General features: G+C 39.6%; 1 protein-coding gene across 2 annotated transcripts in view; it reads right to left on the bottom strand.

Annotated features, from left to right (window-relative positions):
* The window catches only part of SA1 (stromal antigen), a 156283-nt gene that overhangs the window by 86292 nt on the left and 50817 nt on the right, over positions 1–19174 (bottom strand). For both annotated transcript variants that reach the window (XM_068349695.1, XM_068349696.1), the window contains exons 6-7: positions 6665–6838; positions 6179–6383 (exon numbers count right to left, since the gene is read on the bottom strand). In XM_068349695.1, coding sequence (XP_068205796.1) covers positions 6179–6383; positions 6665–6838 — 379 coding nt within the window. The remainder of the gene's footprint in view (positions 1–6178; positions 6384–6664; positions 6839–19174) is intronic.

Below are 19174 nucleotides of genomic sequence, written 5' to 3' on the forward strand. Positions count from 1 at the left end.
TTCCAAATGCAAACTTTTTAAAATTTTTAATATTAAAAGACCTAAGTACATCTACAATAATAAGTGAAATAGATAAATCTATTCCTAGATGTTTGAATCCAGTTGAAGCATGAATCTACTGTATAACCTTTAATAGCTGAAATGGACAATTCATTTCCATAAATCAAGGAAACACAAATCTAACAATCTTATCCAAGTTAATCCTAGTCACTGACATATTTCATGATTTTTACCAATCAAAAGAAACAATCCACTTCCTTTCATCAGATTATTAGTAGACTGTCTTTTGGAACCAAATATAGGCAATCTAAACGACCCCAAAATACAGTAGACTGTTCCATGCAGTCGGATGTAGTATGTATGATTTGGAAGAACCTCCCTCGAAAGCTGTTGTCTGAAAAATAATTGTTGGTAAGGAAACCTTCTCAGATACTCCAACAACAACCACAGATCTGTAAAACCTTCTCTTTATAGCCAAATGGAGAAGCTAGAGTCATCCTGCTATTCGTGGACACCCTGAACTTGCTTACTTCTGGTCAAATCACGGTGAACGGGGAAAGGATTACAGATGCAGAATTGACCAGGACTGTAACAGTGCATCCCACCTTCCCTACTAAAGGATATGGAACTAGTGAACAAAACACCCCTATCTTTAAGTTTCTATACGTTGCAAACATGTCAATGGTTGGGCGTCCCACCAATAGAGTATCAAACAACTAGACACACTGATGGATGCAGACCATTTATTACGAAGGAATCTGGGGTTATCTTCTTAAATCATCTACTAAGATGTTCAATTTTCCTGGGATAAACCAAAGGATTATACCTTCTGCTACCTGGTAGTAGGATTTTGACCTCGTTCTCCCTTTTAAGGTTATACCAATGCTGTTGTGTTGTCTAAACACATCACCACTCACTTTCCTGTTACCTACGGCATCTGAGCATGAAGGGCTTTAAACACCGTTAGAAATTCCAGGCAACAGATAAGGAGAGTTGATTCTTGCATTTTCCATTTCCTTGAACTTTCTAGATTTGCCCCACTCCTATACAGTATTACTGACTGATATCTAATTCAAATTTCACATTTACACGCAATTTTTAACATTAGACTATTTGCCGACTTCTAACTCTAAATTTCTCGTTTTGACTGGCTTTCTTTGGCAATTTTTTGCAGTTAAAAAACCTAGCGTCAAATTTTGTATCATAAGAAATTCCCAAATACAAAACACAGAGATAACGAGTTGATTGTACCAGAACTGACCTCAAGCAACTTATTTGCATGCCCTCCAGAGACAAGTTTCCTTAATGTTTAGATACCACATCAGAGTCAATGTCTTCCTCTGTATTATCCTCCTTTTGTCTTCCTGGGCTGAGCAAAAACTCTAAAAGGATAACTTCAGGCTTTCCCTTTAGTTTACTTCAAATAACTACCTTTGCGCCTCCAATGCGGAAGGGGCTCGCTTCAGCAGTACTGGTACTAGCACCTACGTTAATCCCACTACGGAAAACTCGAGATGTGTTGGTGGCTGAGCCTACATGAGACTTGGTCATTGACATTCAAACCATATTTCAACCATTCGGCTTTCTCTGAAGCCTCAAGAGATACTTTTTCGTTCTACAAGAATTATAAGATATTTAATGGCAGTAAAATAGCTATAAATAAGTTGGTCATGAGCCCCTAATTCAATGAGTGGAGAGATATAAGGATCCAGTCTACCAATACAGGATTCAACAGCTCATCTACCAAATGAAAATTGAGCTTTATATAAAATATTATGCCATTGAAATAAGAAACAAGTGATTGCTCATGAGCGCTTACTTACGTAAGAGAAGGGATATTAGAGTCCTGGCTACCAATTAAGTCTTATACATCAGAATCTAGTGATCTAAGAGCAGGCTGGATTGCAGAAAGCAAGGATTTTGTAAAAGGATCTAAAGACATTTTAGATTATCCAGTAGTAGGGACGTAAGAATACTACCACAGTATGTCTTGTGTGTCGTAGAAGGTGTATAAAAGGACAGATGCTGCTTTGCAGTCTTGCTTTTCAGCAAAAGGCTAGGCTTACTGCCAATAAATGTGAAAACTGCTGCCTTACAGTTGGACTACAAGTCAAAAATAGGTTAGGCCTACTGCAAATGACTGGTTGATGACTGGAAGGGTATGCGATTGTTAAAACCCCTTAACAAATTATAAACCATGCCTGGAGCCATACCCTTAATGTAGAAATAACAGTGGGAAAGATCTGAAGAATTTTAGAGTTCAGGTCTCCACAAGAGGCGCTAAACTGTCATGAACTGTGCACCATCAAAACTCTTACAGACTTAGACACTAGAGCCGCTAGTCAAAACTTGAGGAATTAGGCTAGGGTTCAAAAAAGGGCAGTCAGGCTCGAATCTCTGCCTTTTCCCGAAGACTAGCTGGTAACCTTAGACAGAACAAAAGAAACCTAAGATGACGAGATCTTATGATGCTTAGTATTATCAAAGATTGAAATCCCATCATCATCATCGTCACTGTATTCAACTAGCCTAGTCTTTTTTGGATATTCCCCAGAACTAAATTTTCTTTCTTTTGTGAGGAACTGTGGAACTTTTAATCTGGTCAGCAAATAATAAACATACTTTTCTATTAGAGGAATGGTATGGCTTTCAAATTTCCACCCCAATATGCAAAGAGAATAAGGATAATGATTGCTCAGAAATAAGAGAATAATCTACACATTAATTACTAACAAATCCAAGAAAAGACATTCAGCATAATAGCTAATAACATAACACATAAATGCTTCATAATCTGGACGCAATGCAGTGACAACTTAACACGCAAAAGTCAACGAGAAGAATGAAAAACAAATGTAGTTATGGCATACCAACGCTGTATTTATTGCCACTAGCTGATAGATTGTCTGTATACTGTACTAGAGGCCCAAACCTATGGACAAGAAAGAAAATGGAAACTTTCAGCTTTTTGGGGTAAACATCGATTTGTCAAGCTTCAAGAGAGAGGCAATATGGACATCAGGGGAGGTTCATAGAAATATCATAAAAAGCAAAATATTTTAGCAATCATTAATAAAAAAAAAAAATTTCTACTGTCAGCATGACAATTTTCTTTTATGGAGATAATTATCTTGTAAAATATGAAAACATAAACAGCAAATAACCTACTTGGCAATGTGACAGAACTACATAATTAAAATTATTCTTAATTCTCCATATCTTAATTCAGCTGAAGGTTTTGAGAGTAAAATTTATATATCATCTTCATATATCTGCTCAGCATAGTTAGCTCAAAGTTCAACAGGATTTTCATCCTTGCAAAACTATCAATGACATTTAAGGATGAAAAGGACAATAGATAACAATATGGGGTTGAACATAAAATATCTCTAACCTTAAGGGTGAAAATAAACTTCTTGTTAAATGTTAAGTAATGGAAAAAAATAGGGAATAACTGATAACAAATTTACTATTACATTACCAAACATCTAATACTTATCTCACACACTTGAGAGTAATTACTTTAAAATGAAAATACAAATAAAGATGCATGTATAGTAATGGTAATCAATCATAAGTTAAAGATTTATAGGGTTACCAATTCCTCACTGGCAAACAAACGATGCAAATTTTTAAGATTACCATCTATCAAGATCCTGTATTTGGTTATCATGATTCACTCTTGAGAGCTAAGAACTTGAATTTTTACAATATCACTGCTAAGATGTATTAGCAACTTTATGAACTTGGTTACAGAACATATACAGTACATTATGCAACTGCATTATAAAATTTCATTCACCTGCCATCTTTGTAATGTGTTCTTTGCAGTATTTCTGTCTATCTATATGCTTTTTTTAGGAATATTTTCTTTAAAAAATATTCTTTACTCCTCTACTTGTACTCTTATTTACTATATATGCTTTAAATATCTATTATTTCTTTTGACATTTCCTTTCTTTAACTTATACTGCACTTTTATCTATCATTAAACTTGAATAGTGAAAGAGTAATGTAAGAGACTACAGAGTAGTGAAAATTGGAGGTCCCTGTGACCTGTTACATAAAGAGAACTTAAGATGTTGAGGAAAAATTTTAAAGATAGAAGAGAACAATGAAATGGAGAGGAATGAAAATCAACAACACACCAAAGCTTATGGTGACTGATATGGAAATAAAAACCAAACCATAGTTAGGAGAGAGGCCATGTAGATACAGTATTAAAAGTGTACAAGTGAACTCAGTCCTGTGAATTGAATGTAAAGGGATGGGGTTACTAGAGATGTTCAGAATTTCCGAAATATATGCAAGATTTTTTATACCCAGCATTGAGAGGTACAAAAGAGGAAAAGAAGGAACCCAAGCTGAATTCGATTTGCAAGACTTAGATGAGGGGAAGCTTTTCTGTTACCTTGAAGACATTTTGGACCTTGAATCACAGGGGTCACCACGGTCATTAAAAAAAAAATGGTTTAATTATCATTTTATACAAATTGTGAAGGAGTATTGTAGGATGCACAATTTCCTTTTTATGTTCTCCTTGATAATGCACCTGGACATCCCACACAAATGAATGACATGTACCCAAATGTGAAAGTTGTTTTCTTTCCAATAAACAATATCCCCAGACCAAGACATCATAGCTATCTTCAAATTTTACTAACTACAGTGTACCTTACGTCAAGCAGTTGATGCTACTTTGGCAGACAACAGGATGATCATTCAGTATTTTTGAATAGCCACAATATTTACCAGGCTGTACAATCAGTTCTTTTTGGACTGAAGTGACTCAAACAGCAATGATTGGTGTATGGAAGAAACTGTGTCCTCAATTCGTTCATGATTTTAAAGGTTTTGATGAGCAAGTAAAAGACATGTTGAAGAATTTGGTATGCCTTAGTAAAGAACAAGTATCTTATTATTTAGCCAAGTGTTTGTCAATCTTTGAGTACAGGATAATTCAGCGAAGCCTTTTGCAAAAACAACTAATGGTGTTGAAGATATGGTCCTTCCATACAGCAAAATTTTCAACAAGTGAAATACTACTCGACAAACTTTAGACCAGTTTCTTATACGAGTTGAAAAACAAAATGATAGTAACCATCTGATCTCTCTCACTCTCCTTTAAATAGAGGTATTTGCCTTTTAAAAAATGAAAGCAGGTTGTAAGTACTTAACCGTGTTCAGTTCGTGTATATGGAACATGAAGATACTTTATAAGGTGAAAATGCAACCTACATCAAGTCTCTTGAAACCAATTAACAACTGTGGGTGGAGTATTACTGTAATGGGAAAAGTCGATATGGAAATAATTAAAATGAAGGATAACACCCATAAAATAGGAGTTCAATATCAAAATGAGATAAAGATTTTCAACTTTCACTAGTACTTTTCTCTCAAAACATTCTAATTTGTGCCTTAATATTTTTGGTTGTTTTAGCATGCACGTCATGAAAATTAAATTATCAATATTTCACACAACAGTCCCTCCGCTAGTTGTCAAGTTAAAAATCAAATATTCCTAAGATGAGAAATTGTTTTAATACAGTTCAACAAAAATACAAATTAGTACCAAGGTCATAAAAGGAATAAAAGTAAAAGCAAACTCACTAGTTAATGATATGCAGAAATTAAAGAGGTTCTTGTAAGAGTGACTAACATATGCTTCATTGCATTAATCAAAAAGCAATAACTGGATTATGAATTTACAGAATTTGGCCTTTAAGGCTCGGTGCTGGGAAAGGGGAGACAATTCAGCTTCGGTATGCAACAGAGGAAAAACTCCCAATATCCATTATAAAATAAAAGTTAAGAGGTTGGACCACAAGATGAAAGAAAAGATGTAAGAATTGAGTTGAAGTAGAAAGCTAAAAAGTGGATACAGGGATACAAAAATAGCTAGAAGAAATGAAAAGAAGTCATGGTGCTGGGCTACTAATAAGAAAGAGAAATAGGCCTACTGTATAGCTACACTGCTACTCTTCTATTGAACATTTTACATAAAGCAAACCAAAGTAAAGAAGGCACCGACTCACTACACGAACTCCCATACCTTCTGTACAAATCCTGCTTGTCTTATGATCAAGAAAAAACTCTTTAAACACTTAAAATCCTTCTGCATTGACCTGCAATGCAACCACCATATACCTCTCCTGCACATCTCTTTCTGAACACTAACCTGCTAATGTAGCAGTATGCCTGAAAGCTCGAACTTGTGAGTCAGACAAACCAGTAAGAAGTGAGATAACATTATCCATCAAATATTGGTCATAGATGATAGAATATTGGCACTGCTTTACTAAAAGTTGGACAAATTCGCTGAAGTTGCTCCGAAATTTCTTCCACTGCTGCCCTCCCTGGATCAATGGATACTCACCACTTTCCTGAAAGTCACAAAGAGATGAATCTGTATCACTAGGCTTGATATGAAAATGCATAGGAAGTGTAGCGGTACATCTATGGGACGTATGCTTTCATTACCAAGACTTACCCGCGTCTATTCCAGCAGCATGAAAAAGCGAAGGCTACCTGAAACAGTACGCAAGGGTCTCCAGCTAAAAGACTACAAAGTATCTTCTTTACAATACAATACAACACAATTCTCATACACAAGTTAAAGTATGGGAAAAAGCATTGTCAAAAAAAAACTTCTTCTGCACTGTACCTCTTCAAATTCCTCTGTCATCCTTCTGATAATTTCAGCATGCTCCATGGTAGCCTGCATATGCGCTGTAATTTTTCCTTTACAACCAGCTGCATTGATGAAAAACTGCATCAACTGAAGTAACGCAGCATCTCTGTTATCCTTGTAGGAGTCTATCCAGTCATCCACAACTTGCTAAAATGAAAAAAAAATGTACACTTTAAAAAAGAGCCTACACAAGGATTTTCAAACTAAAGGAAAATGATTGTTATTCAAATAATGAGGAATAGAAGATGGTACCATCAACCAATTTCAAACTATTGCTAAAGGATTTGTGTTCATTCAATGGGAGTAAAATGCAATATGAGATTTAAGTACAAATTTACCTTGTCTAACAATTGTAACTCGTGAAATTAATCTATAAAGGAGCATGTTTAGTATTGTCTTCCAAGTACATACATACATACATACATATACCAAGGCACTTCCTCCAATTTTGGGGGGTAGCCGATATCAACAAATGAAACAAAAACAAATAAGGGGACCTCTACTCTCTACGTTCCTCCAGCCTAGCAAGGGACTCAACCGAGTTCAGCTGGTACTGCTAAGATGCCACAGCCCACCCTCCCACATTATCCACCACAGATGAAGCTTCATAATGCTGAATCCCCTACTGCTGCTACCTCCGCGGTCATCTAAGGCATCGGAGGAAGCAGCAGGGCCTACCGGAACTGCGTCACAATCGCTCGCCATTCATTCCTATTTCTAGCACGCTCTCTTGCCTCTCTCACATCTACCCTCCTATCACCCAGAGCTTCCTTCACTCCATCTATCCACCCAAACCTTGGCCTTCCTCTTGTACTTCTCCCATCAACTCTTGCATTCATCACCTTCTTTAACAGAAGGTGATGAATGCAAGTGTCTTCCAAGTACCAAGAAATATAAAAGGCACAGAGGCTCACCATTATAAACATACTTTATAACCTTCCAATCAATAGCCCATGTGTCAGTTCTGTGTATGTAATACCACCAACCATTTATATCTCAGTTGCATTACCTTTAAACAGTGTTCACAAAGTTGAATACAGTATCACATTTCTATCTTTGTGAATTTTAAGCCTCATAATGCATTCTTTCAGTCGTAAAAACAAAGCAAAAGCATAAACGTTAATCATAAATAAAGAAAAAGTGGCAGAAGTAAAGAGAATAAATACATACATACATACATATACCATGGCACTTCCCCCAATTTTGGGGGGTAGCCGACATCAACAAAGAAACAAAAACAAAAAGGGGACCTCTACTCTCTACGTTCCTCCCAGCCTAACAAGGGACTCAACCGAGTTCAGCTGGTACTGCTAGGGTGTCACAGCCCACCCTCCCACATTATCCACCACAGATGAAGCTTCATAATGCTGAATCCCCTACTGCTGCTACCTCTGCGGTCATCTAAGGCATCGGAGGCAGCAGCAGGGCCTACCGGAACTGCGTCACAATCGTTCGCCATTCATTCCTATTTCTAGCACGCTCTCTTGCCTCGCTCACATCTATCCTCCTATCACCCAGAGCTTCCTTCACTCCATCCATCCACCCAAAACTTGGCCTTCCTCTAGTACTTCTCCCATCAACTCTTGCATTCATCACCTTCTTTAGCAGACATTTCTTTTCCATTCTCTCAACATGGCCAAACCACCTCAACACATTCATATCCACTCTAGCTGCTAACTCATTTCTTACACCCGTTCTCACTCTCACCACTTCGTTCCTAACCCTGCCTACTCGAGATACACCAGCCATACTCCTTAGACACTTCATCTCAAAACACATTCAATTTCTGTCTCTCCATCACTTTCATTCCCCACAACTCCAATCCATACATCACAGTTGGTACAATCACTTTCTCATAGAGAACTCTCTTTACATTCATTTCCAACCCTCTATTTTTTACTACTCCCTTAACTGCCCCCAACACTTTGCAACCTTCATTCCCTCTCTGACGTACGTCTGCTTCCACTCCACCATTTCCTGCAACAACAGACCCCAAGTATTTAAACTGATCCACCTCCTCAAGTAACTCTCCATTCAACATGACATTCAACCTAGCACCACCTTCCCTTCTAGTACATCTCATAACCTTGCTCTTACCCACATTAACTCTCCACTTCCTTCTCTCACACACTCTTCCAAATTCTGTCACTAATCGTCCAAGCTTCTCTTCTGTGTCTGCAACCAGTACAGTATCATCCGCAAACAACAACTGATTTACCTCCCATTCATGGTCATTCTCGTCTACCAGTTTTAATCCTCGTCCAAGCACTCGAGCATTCACCTCTCTCACCACTCCATCAACATACAAGTTAAACAACCACGGCGACATCACACATCCCTGTCTCAGCCCCACTCTCACCGGAAACCAATCACTCACTTCATTTCCTATCCTAACACATGCTTTACTACCTTTGTAGAAACTTTTCACTACTTGCAACAACCTTCCACCAACTCCATATAACCTCATCACATTCCACATTGCTTCCCTATCAACTCTATCATACGCTTTCTCCAGATCCATAAACGCAACATACACCTCCTTACCTTTTGCTAAATATTTCTCGCATATCTGCCTAACTGTAAAAATCTGATTCATACAACCCCTACCTCTTCTAAAACCACCCTGTATTTCTAAGATTGCATTCTCTGTTTTATCCTTAATCCTATTAATCATTACTCTACCATACACTTTTCCAACTACGCTTAACAAACTAATACCTCTTGAATTACAACACTCATGCACATCTCCCTTACCCTTATATAGTGGTACAATACATGCACAAACCCAATCTACTGGTACCATTGACAACACAAAACACATATTAAACAATCTCACCAACCATTCAAGTACAGTCACACCCCCCCTCCTTCAACATCTCAGCTCTCACACCATCCATACCAGATGCTTTTCCTACTCTCGTTTCATCTAGTGCTCTCCTCACTTCATCTATTGTAATCTCTCTCTCATTCTCATCTCCCATCACTGGCACCTCAACACCTGCAACAGCAATTATATCTGCCTCCTTATTATCCTCAACATTCAGTAAACTTTCAAAATATTCCGCCCATCTTTTCCTTGCCTCCTCTCCTTTTAACAACCTTCCATTTACATCTTTCACTGTCTCTTCCATTCTTGAGCCAGCCTTCCTTACTCTCTTCACTTCTTTCCAAAACTTCTTCTTATTCTCTTCATATGAATGACCTAATCCCTGACCCCACCTCAGGTCAGCTGCCCTCTTTGCCTCACGTACCTTGCGCTTTACTTCCACATTTTTCTCTTTATATTTTTCATACTTCTCTATACTATTACTCTGCAGCCATTCTTCAAAAGCCCTCTTTTTCTCTTCCACTTTTACCTTCACTCCTTCATTCCACCATTCACTGCCCTTCCTCATGCTGCCTCCAACAACCTTCTTTCCACACACATCACTTGCAATCCCAACAAAATTTTCTTTTACTAACTTCCACTCCTCCTCTAAATTGCCAGTTTCTCTTACTTTCACTTCGTCATATATCATTTTCAACCTTTCCTGATATTTACTTTTTACCCCCGGTTTTATTAGCTCTTCAACCCTCACTACCTCCCTTTTACATCCACCTACTCTATCCCCCCATTCTTTTGCTACAACTAATTTTCTGTCCACCAAAAAATGATCAGAATAAATGATAGGCTTTAAAAGAACCCAATGATAATATGGGATCAGATAATAAATATAATCTCAGCATATACCCCTCAGACAGGTTGTCAGGACCCCCCCACCCAAAAAAAAAATATTTAGACAACAGTTTGATGCATCTATTAGAACAATGAAAGAGAAAAAAAACCAATCATAGGAGCAGACATGAATGGAAGTGTGGGGAAGAGCAGGTACGTATATGAGGAGATACATGGAGGCCATGGGTTAGTATAGCGATTATGAATGAGGATGGGGAGTATGTATTAGAGAAGGCTCAGTTTTGAAATGGTACATATGAAACATGGTTCCAGAAGCTGGATAAGCAACCTGATTAACTATGAAAGTGGAGGAGTGGAAAGCCAAATAGATTACATATTGGTTAGAGACACAGGCAAGGAAAATGTGATGAACTGTAACGAGATTTTGGGGGAAACATAGGTTAACCCTTTTACCCCCAGGCTCTTTGGAAATTTCCAACCCTTAACCCCCAAGGGATTATATTTTTCCCAGCACATTTTGCATTATATTTTTTTTAAATTGCTCTAACAGCCTTAATTTTTGTCATAGAGAGGTCAGGTTGGTCTCATTCTCTTGGAAAATGCCTGAATTTTTTCAAAAAATTATCAAAAATATGAAAAAAAAAAATTTCTATAGCATTTTTTTGCAAGGACGTACCGGTACGTCCATTGGGGTAAAGGGATGGGTTTTGTGAAACGTACCAGTACGTCCTTTGGGGGTAAAAGGGTTAAACATACTGTAGATTGGTATTCATGTGGGGTTTAAAATGATAGGTAGAAAACCCATGAAGAGAAAGTTGGGATCTAGAATAAAGGTTTGGGACCATAAAGGAGAAAAGTGTGAGCAATTTGGGAGAATTGTGAGAGAGAGAGAGACGGCTGGAAAGGTTGAACTTAGGGATTGGACAGGGTAACAGTAGAAAATATCTAGTTGGGTATGAAAGAAATATATGTAGGGGAAACGGAGGAATTAGTAGGGAGAACCTGCAGATATAGTTTGTTAAAAGGAGAAAAGTGGTGGTGGAACAGAGAGATGTAAGAATCAGTTAAAATAAAATCAAAGGCATTTGAGGACTGAAAAGTAAGACAGGCAAAGGAAGCAGAGGAACAGTACAGAGAAAAAGAAAGATTCTAAGAGAAAAGTATGTATAGCTATTAGAAGACCTGTGGAGCAGTTAAATGAAAGACTAGGAACAAAAGAAGGGAAGAAAGATATCTAGAAGATTTCAAATTTTAGGAAAAGGCAAAAACAGGATTTGGGGCAACTGGTAATCATCAAGGATAGACTGGAAATATATTGCATAGGGATGATATTAAGAAGAGATGGAGAGAATATTATGAGCAACTATTAAATATTGAAAATGAGAAAGAGGAGCTGGGAGAAGCACAAAGGGTGGAGGGGGCCAGTAATGGAGATATGGAATACTTTAGTGAAGCAGGCATTGAGTAAAATGAAGAATGATATAGCATCAGGTCCATCAGTTTCAAATTAAAATGGTCAAGATACAGGCTACAGAGGGGGAAGAATGGATGCTTTATTTATTGAGAGCAATATCAGAAGAGGAAATAATGCCTAAAGACTGGGAAGAGTGTCTAATAGTATCTATATTCAAGCAGAAAGGTGACATCATGGAATGCAGTAACTACTCTATAGGGGAACTAAACTAACAGAGCATGGTTTGAAAGGATGTGAGGCTGAAGTTGAGAATAGGATAAAAGCAGCATGGGGAGAATTGGAGGGAAGTAGCAAGAGTGGCGTGATAAGAAAATGCCAATCACAGAAAAAGTCAAGATCTATAGCACAGTAATAAGACTGGTGTTAATGTATGGATCACAAACTTTAGCTTGAAGACGAAAAGAGGAAGCAAAGCTTAAGAGAACAGAGATGAGAATGCTGAGGTGGGTTATGGTAATATCACTTCTTAACCCTTTTACCCCCAGGCTCTTTGGAAATTTCCAACCCTTAACCCAAAGGGGTTATTTTTTCCCCAGCACATTTTGCAGTATATATTTTTTTAAATTGCTCTAACAGCCTTAATTTTTGTCATAGAGAGGTCAGGTTGGTCTCATTCTCTTGGAAAATGCCTGAATTTTTAAAAAAAATTATCAAAAATATGAAAAAAAATTTTTATAGCATTTTTTTGCAAGGACGTACCGGTACGTCCATGGGGGTAAAGGGATGAGTTTTGTGAAACGTACCAGTACGTCCTTTGGGGGTAAAAGGGTCAAAAGATTGGAAAATGATGAAATAAGAAGAATGGAAAGGGTAGTAAAGATTACAGAGATGACAAGAGTGTCACGACTGAGAAGGTGTAGGCACATGATGCGGATGGATGGTGGGGAGGGATTGAAGAGGGTTGGGGAGGACCCTGTTAGGAGGAAAAGATCAAGAGAGAGGCAGAGAATTAGATGGCAAGATAAGGTGACTAAACATCATGAGAAAAGGATTAAACAGCATTGGATAAGATCCAATATTACTTCTGTATTTGTTGCAGCCTACAACAAGGGAGCCTTTGACATGAAAATAGGCAGAGATACTCGGCTACATTCACCACCTGTCATTAACTACCTCAATGAGGATTTAAATAGAAGTTCTCACTTTGTTGATGAGATTCCAATTTAATCTGAGGTTCCCCCAATCCATTACATTACTCGGATGCAGCTTCGACTAGAAAGAAATAACATCAGGCACCTTCACAAGAGTAAAATAGTATAAAAAGCTTTTCTCCAAAGGCAAGTAATGACACAAATAGAATATGTCTTGGTTTAAAGCTACATATTTTTCCTCCTGGTGATGGTTAGTCACTAACATGTAGCAATTACACAGCATGCAAAAAGAGGGAGAAGGGTTGACTGAAGCTTTTTCATGACCTGCTATACACAGAGATAATTCCACCAGTGAAACGTCCCTAATGCAAATGTTGAAATACAAGCAATATGCCAAATTCGGAGATAATTTGTATTTTTCCTAACCATACGAACCTTAGCTATTTACATTGGGTTTACTTTCGGCGTAGCTGAAATTGACGAGCCAATAGAATTTTAACGAGGGTTAACTACCCCCGCGCTAGTTAGCAAGGGGGTAGGGGAAGGGGTAGCTTGCTACCCCTCCCCCCCACACCGGTGAGTTGTCTCACTTCACTTAGAGGTAGGACTTGTCTTGGGGGACAGGGCTGACGGGCAAATATGTGTAAATAGCTAAGGTTTGTATGGTTAGGAAAAATACAAATTATCTCCGATTTTGTCATTTGTTCCGTAACCGAAATACAAACCACGCTATTTGCATTGGGTGACTTAGCCCTTAGGAAGGGTGGAAAGTCCCCAGCCTTACTGGCTTTGGCTTTGGCTTTACCCGGGGATTCAGACTCCGAGTGAGTAGCACTCGAGAAAAGGAGTCCCTGCGTCTCACAAGTTCCTCGCTCTGCAAGGAACGTGTGGCCTACATAATTATTATTATTATCATTATTATTACTAGCCAAGCTACAACCCTAATTGGAAAAGCAAGATGCTATAAGCCCAGGGGCTCCAATAGGGAAAAATAGCCCAGTGAGGAAAGGAAATAAGGAAATAAATAACTGAAGAGAACAAATTAACAGTAAATCATTCTAAAAAAAGTAACAACGTCATAACAGATATGTCATATATAAACTACTAACAACGTCAAAAACAAATATGTCATATATAAACTATAAAAAGACTCATGTCCGCCTGGTCAACAAAAAAGCATTTGCCCCAACTTTGAACTTTTGAAGTTCTACTGATTCAACAACCCGATTAGGAAGATCATTCCACAACTTGGTAACAGCTGGAATAAAACTTCTAGAGTACTGCGTAGTATTGAGTCTTATGATGGAAAAGGCCTGGCTATTAGAATTAACTGCCAGCCTAGTATTACGAACAGGATAGAATTGTCCAGGGAGATCTGAATGTAAAGGATGGTCAGAGTTACGAAAAATCTTATGCAACATGCATAATGAACTAATTGAACGACGGTGCCAGAGATTAATATCTAGATCAGGAATAAGAAATTTAATAGACCGTAAGTTTCTGTCCAACAAATTAAGATGAGAATCAGCAGCTGAAGACCTGACAGGAGAACAATACTCAAAACAAGGTAGAATAAAAGAATTAAAACACTTCTTCAGAATAGATTGATCACCGAATATCTTAAAAGACTTTCTCAATAAGCCAATTTTTTGTGCAATTGAAGAAGACACAGACCTTATATGTTTCTCAAAAGTAAATTTGCTGTCGAGAATCACACCTAAAATTTTGAAAGAGTCATACAAATTTAAAGAAACATTATCAATACTGAGATCCGGATGTTGAGGAGCCACCGTCCTTGACCTACTTACAATCATACTTTGAGTTTTGTTAGGATTCAACTTCATACCCCATAACTTGCACCATGCACTAATTTTAGCTAAATCTCTATTAAGGGATTCACCAACCCCAGGTCTACATTCAGGGGATGGAATTGATGCAAAGAGAGTAGCATCATCTGCATATGCAACAAGCTTATTTTCTAGGCCAAACCACATGTCATGTGTATATAGTATGAAAAGTAATGGGCCAAGAACACTACCCTGTGGAACACCGGATATCACATTCCTATACTCACTATGGTGCCCATCAACAACTACTCTTTGAGATCTACTACTTAAAAAATCAATAATAATGCTAAGAAACGACCCACCCACTCTCAACTGTTTCAGTTTGAAAACAAGGGCCTCATGATTAACACGGTCAAAGGCAGCACTAAAATCAAGGCCAATCATACGAACTTCCCGACCACAATCAAGGGATTTCTGTACTGCATTGGAGATTGTAAGAAGGGCATCACATGCTCCAAGGCCTTTACGAAAACCAAATTGCAAACTAGGGAATAGATGATTACCTTCAGCAAACCTATTAAGACGTTTTGCCAGAAGACGTTCAAAAACTTTAGATAATAAGGGAGTTATGAAAATTGGGCGGTAATCAGTGGGACTTGAGCTACCACAAACACATTTACATAGAGGAGTAACATTACCAATTCTCCAACAAGTGCTAAAAGCTCCTCTTCTTGCTAACTTGCGCATAATAACAGATAACTTTGGAGCTAAGAAATCTGCTGTCTTTATAAAAAACGAGGAAAAATACCATTTGGGTCTACACCTCCATAAGCATCAAGGTCCATCAACAGAGCTTTAATCTCACGAGATCGAAAAGCTAAACTAGTTAGTTTAGCCTCAGGAAAACAGGAATGAGGAAGTTCAAGTTTTTCATTACTCTGTTTACTGTCAAAAACATCAGCCAAAAGGGTTGCCTTTTCCTTTGGACAGTGAGTGACTGAGCCATCTGGTTTAAGTAAAGGAGGAACTGTTGCATCTACACCAAAGAGTGCAGATTTAAGGGTAGACCACCATTTATGTTCCTGAGTTGTACCAGAGAGGGTTTCTTTTATGATTAAATTGTACTCCTTTTCAGTTGAGGCATAAACTCTCTGAGCAAAAGCTCGAAGCTGAGTATAGTTGTTCCAGGTCAAATCTGATCTGTTACCCTTCCAAAGGTGATAGGCCTCCTGCTTCTCCAAATAAGCACGTCTACAATCATCATTGAACCACGGTTGGTCCTTCATTCGGTACCTTAGCACACGAGAAGGGATACGCCTATCAATTATGTTGACTAGATTCTCATTCAAAGAGACAACAGGATCTACACTATTATATAATTGTGACCAATTCAAGCACAAAAGATCATGCAAAATCCCATTCCAGTCTGCTTGGGATTTCATATAAATTTTACAGGAATATGATATATCAGGGACAGGCTGCTCAGTCTTCACTACTAATGAAATCAAGGCATGATCAGAAGTCCCGACTGGAGAATCAACCTTACTAGTTATAACGCCAGGGGAGTCAGTGTATACGAGGTCCAAGCAATTACCAGACCTGTGAGTAGCTTCATTTATGATTTGCTCACAGCCTGATTCAGAGGCAAAGTCTAAAGCTCTTAAGCCATGGCGATCGGTAGGAGAGATAGAACTTAACCACTCCCTATGGTGAGCATTAAAATCACCAACAAAGACAAAAGAAGCCTTTCTATCATCTTCTTGTATCTTAGCCATAATGGTAAGAAGACAATCGAAGATAGAATCATCCATGTCTGGATTCCGGTAGATCGAACACAAATAAAAGTTGTTATGCCTGCCACAAACTTTTATTACCTGAATCTCATGACATCCACATTGATAGCAGGACTTATGAGAAGCAGGGTACTCGGTCCTAATATACACCGCCATTCCCCTGGCCCTAGGAATGGCATCACGTTTCAGCATTATTGGCTTCTTAAAACCAGTTATAAGGAGCTCAGATGAGTGCCTCATATTAGAAACCAAAGTTTCTGAGCACAAAAGAATATCATACTGTCTGGACGCAACTGTAAGGTCTTGGATATTTGCATGAAGACCACGAATATTGCAATACAGAAGACGACATTGACGAAATCTAGGACGTACTGGTCCCGGATTTTGCTCAATGTCTCCAGACAGCATAAGAATTAATAGAAATAAAAAAAGAGACATCATACTTAAAAACTAGATTAACAAGAATTATAACAAAAACAATATGTACAGAATAATAAAAAAAGTGATTGATGATACCCATAGACTATAGTAAAAAGTCGGAAAAACTGGTCAACATGGAGGAGCCGATACACCATGCAAGGCTAAATACCCTCCAGGATAGCCACTTCAACTGAAGGGAGGACAGTAAGGATGGTTTTGAGAAGAAAAAATCAGAAAAAGGAAAAGACAACCTCTTGATAAACCACCAGGCATCCATGGCCCTTCTATTAAGCCTGCCCAACACACCATTTCAAAAAAACAAGAGGAAGAAAAAAAATAAGATAGAATAGTGTGCCCGAGTGTACCCTCAAGCAAGAGTTGTGTGTGGAGGAATAGAGAGTGACTCGTCCTAGGAAGTTGACCTGGAGTCCTTTAGATAGGAATCTAGGCTAGGACGTTCCCAATACCACCTCGTCAGGGCATGGGGGACGCGACAGTATCAATTTAATACTAGGAACACAAGGGAGCATGGTTTACCTGCAGAGGTTGAGGTCAGCTATGCGGAGACCAGGATGCTGCTTTCCCCAAGAGAGGGGAGGATGAAGAAAGAAGTAAGGGCCAGACATACTCTTTCATTCACGCAGACTAAAACCGGGTAACAACGCCCTCAACCTTCTGCTACTTGTCCATTAAGGAGCCTGAGGTTAGACCAGCTGTTGTGCAGCCACCACAGGGCTGATCGAAAAGGTATTGAGGCTCCTGTGGGTCACGTCCTGCAGGTAGTGGGCTGTGAGGGTCGTTTGACGCTTCCAGACCCCAGCTTATAGCACCTGCGTCACAGAGAAGTTTCTCTTGAAGGCCAGGGACGTAGCGATGCCCCAGACGTCGTGTGCCCTAGGGCGACGTGACGGAGGAGGGTCAGGATTCAAGGCATGGTGGATGACCCTTCGAATCCAAGCCGAGATGGTGTTCTTGGTGACCCTCCTCTTCGTCCTGCCTGTGCTAACAAACAACGCTTGCACGCGGGGATGAACTGCAGCTGTCCTCTTCAAGAAATGCCTCAGACTCCTCACTGGGCATAATAACAGATGGTCTGGGTCACTTGTTACAGAACGGAGACTCGTGACCCTGAAGGAGTCGAACCGTAGGTCCGGCACTCCAGGGTTCTGAGTCTTGGCAACAAACTCAGGGACGATCCTGAACGTTACCTCCCCCCATCCCCTTGAATGGGCGATGTAGTACGAGAGACCATGAAGTTCACTAACTCGTTTGGCAGAGGCCAACGCGAGCAGGAAAGCCGTCTTTCAAGTCAGGTGGCGATCAGAGGCCTGGCGTAATAGTTCGAAAGGAGGTCTCTTGAGAGCCCTGAGAACCCGAACCACGTTTCATGGAGGAGGACTCACTTCCGATTGAGGGCAGGTAAGCTCATAGCTACGTATGAGTAGAGAGAGTTCTAGCGAGGAAGAAATGTCCACTCCTTTCAGCCTGAAGGCCAGGCTTAAGGCTGAACGATAGCCTTTCACCGCTGAGACCGAAAGGCTCATTTCCTCCCGCAAATAAACGAGAAACTCCGCTATTGTTGGAATAGTGGCATCGAGTGGAGAGATACCCCTTCCACGACACCAACCACAGAAGACTCTCCACTTCGCCTGGTAGATTCCTGCAGAGGACTTTCGCAGGTGAGGAGACATTTTCTCCGCAACCTGTTGCGAAAAGCCTCTCTCCGTGAGGAGACGCTGGATAGTCTCCAGGCGTGAAGCCAAAGCTAGGCTACGGCTTTGTGGAAGATGTTGCAATATGGTTGTCTGAGTAGCTCGTGTCGTGGGGGAAGCTCTCTCGGAAGCTCCGTCAGGAGCTGCAGAAGGTCCGGGAACCATACCGCGTGATGCCATAGTGGAGCTATCAGGGTCATAGGCAGGTTGACCGATAGTCTGGTCCTGTTGAGCACCCTTCTCATCAGACAGAACGGTGGGAAGGCGTACACGTCGATGTTGTCCCACCGTTGTTGGAAAGCATCTTGCCAGAGAGCCTTGGGGTCTGGGACTGGGGAGCAATACAGTGGCAGCTTGAAATTCAAGGCTGTCTCGAACAGATCCACCGTCGGGGAACACCACAAAGTCAGGATTTTGTTGGCTATCTGAGGATCCAAAGACCACTCGGTACTCACTATCTGCGAAGCCCTGCTCAGACTGTCGGCGAGCACATTCCTCTTGCCAGGAATGAAGCGAGCTGATAGTGTTAT

Source organism: Palaemon carinicauda, chromosome 26 (genome assembly GCF_036898095.1).
Source record: "Palaemon carinicauda isolate YSFRI2023 chromosome 26, ASM3689809v2, whole genome shotgun sequence".
Taxonomy (NCBI): Eukaryota; Metazoa; Arthropoda; class Malacostraca; order Decapoda; family Palaemonidae; genus Palaemon; species Palaemon carinicauda.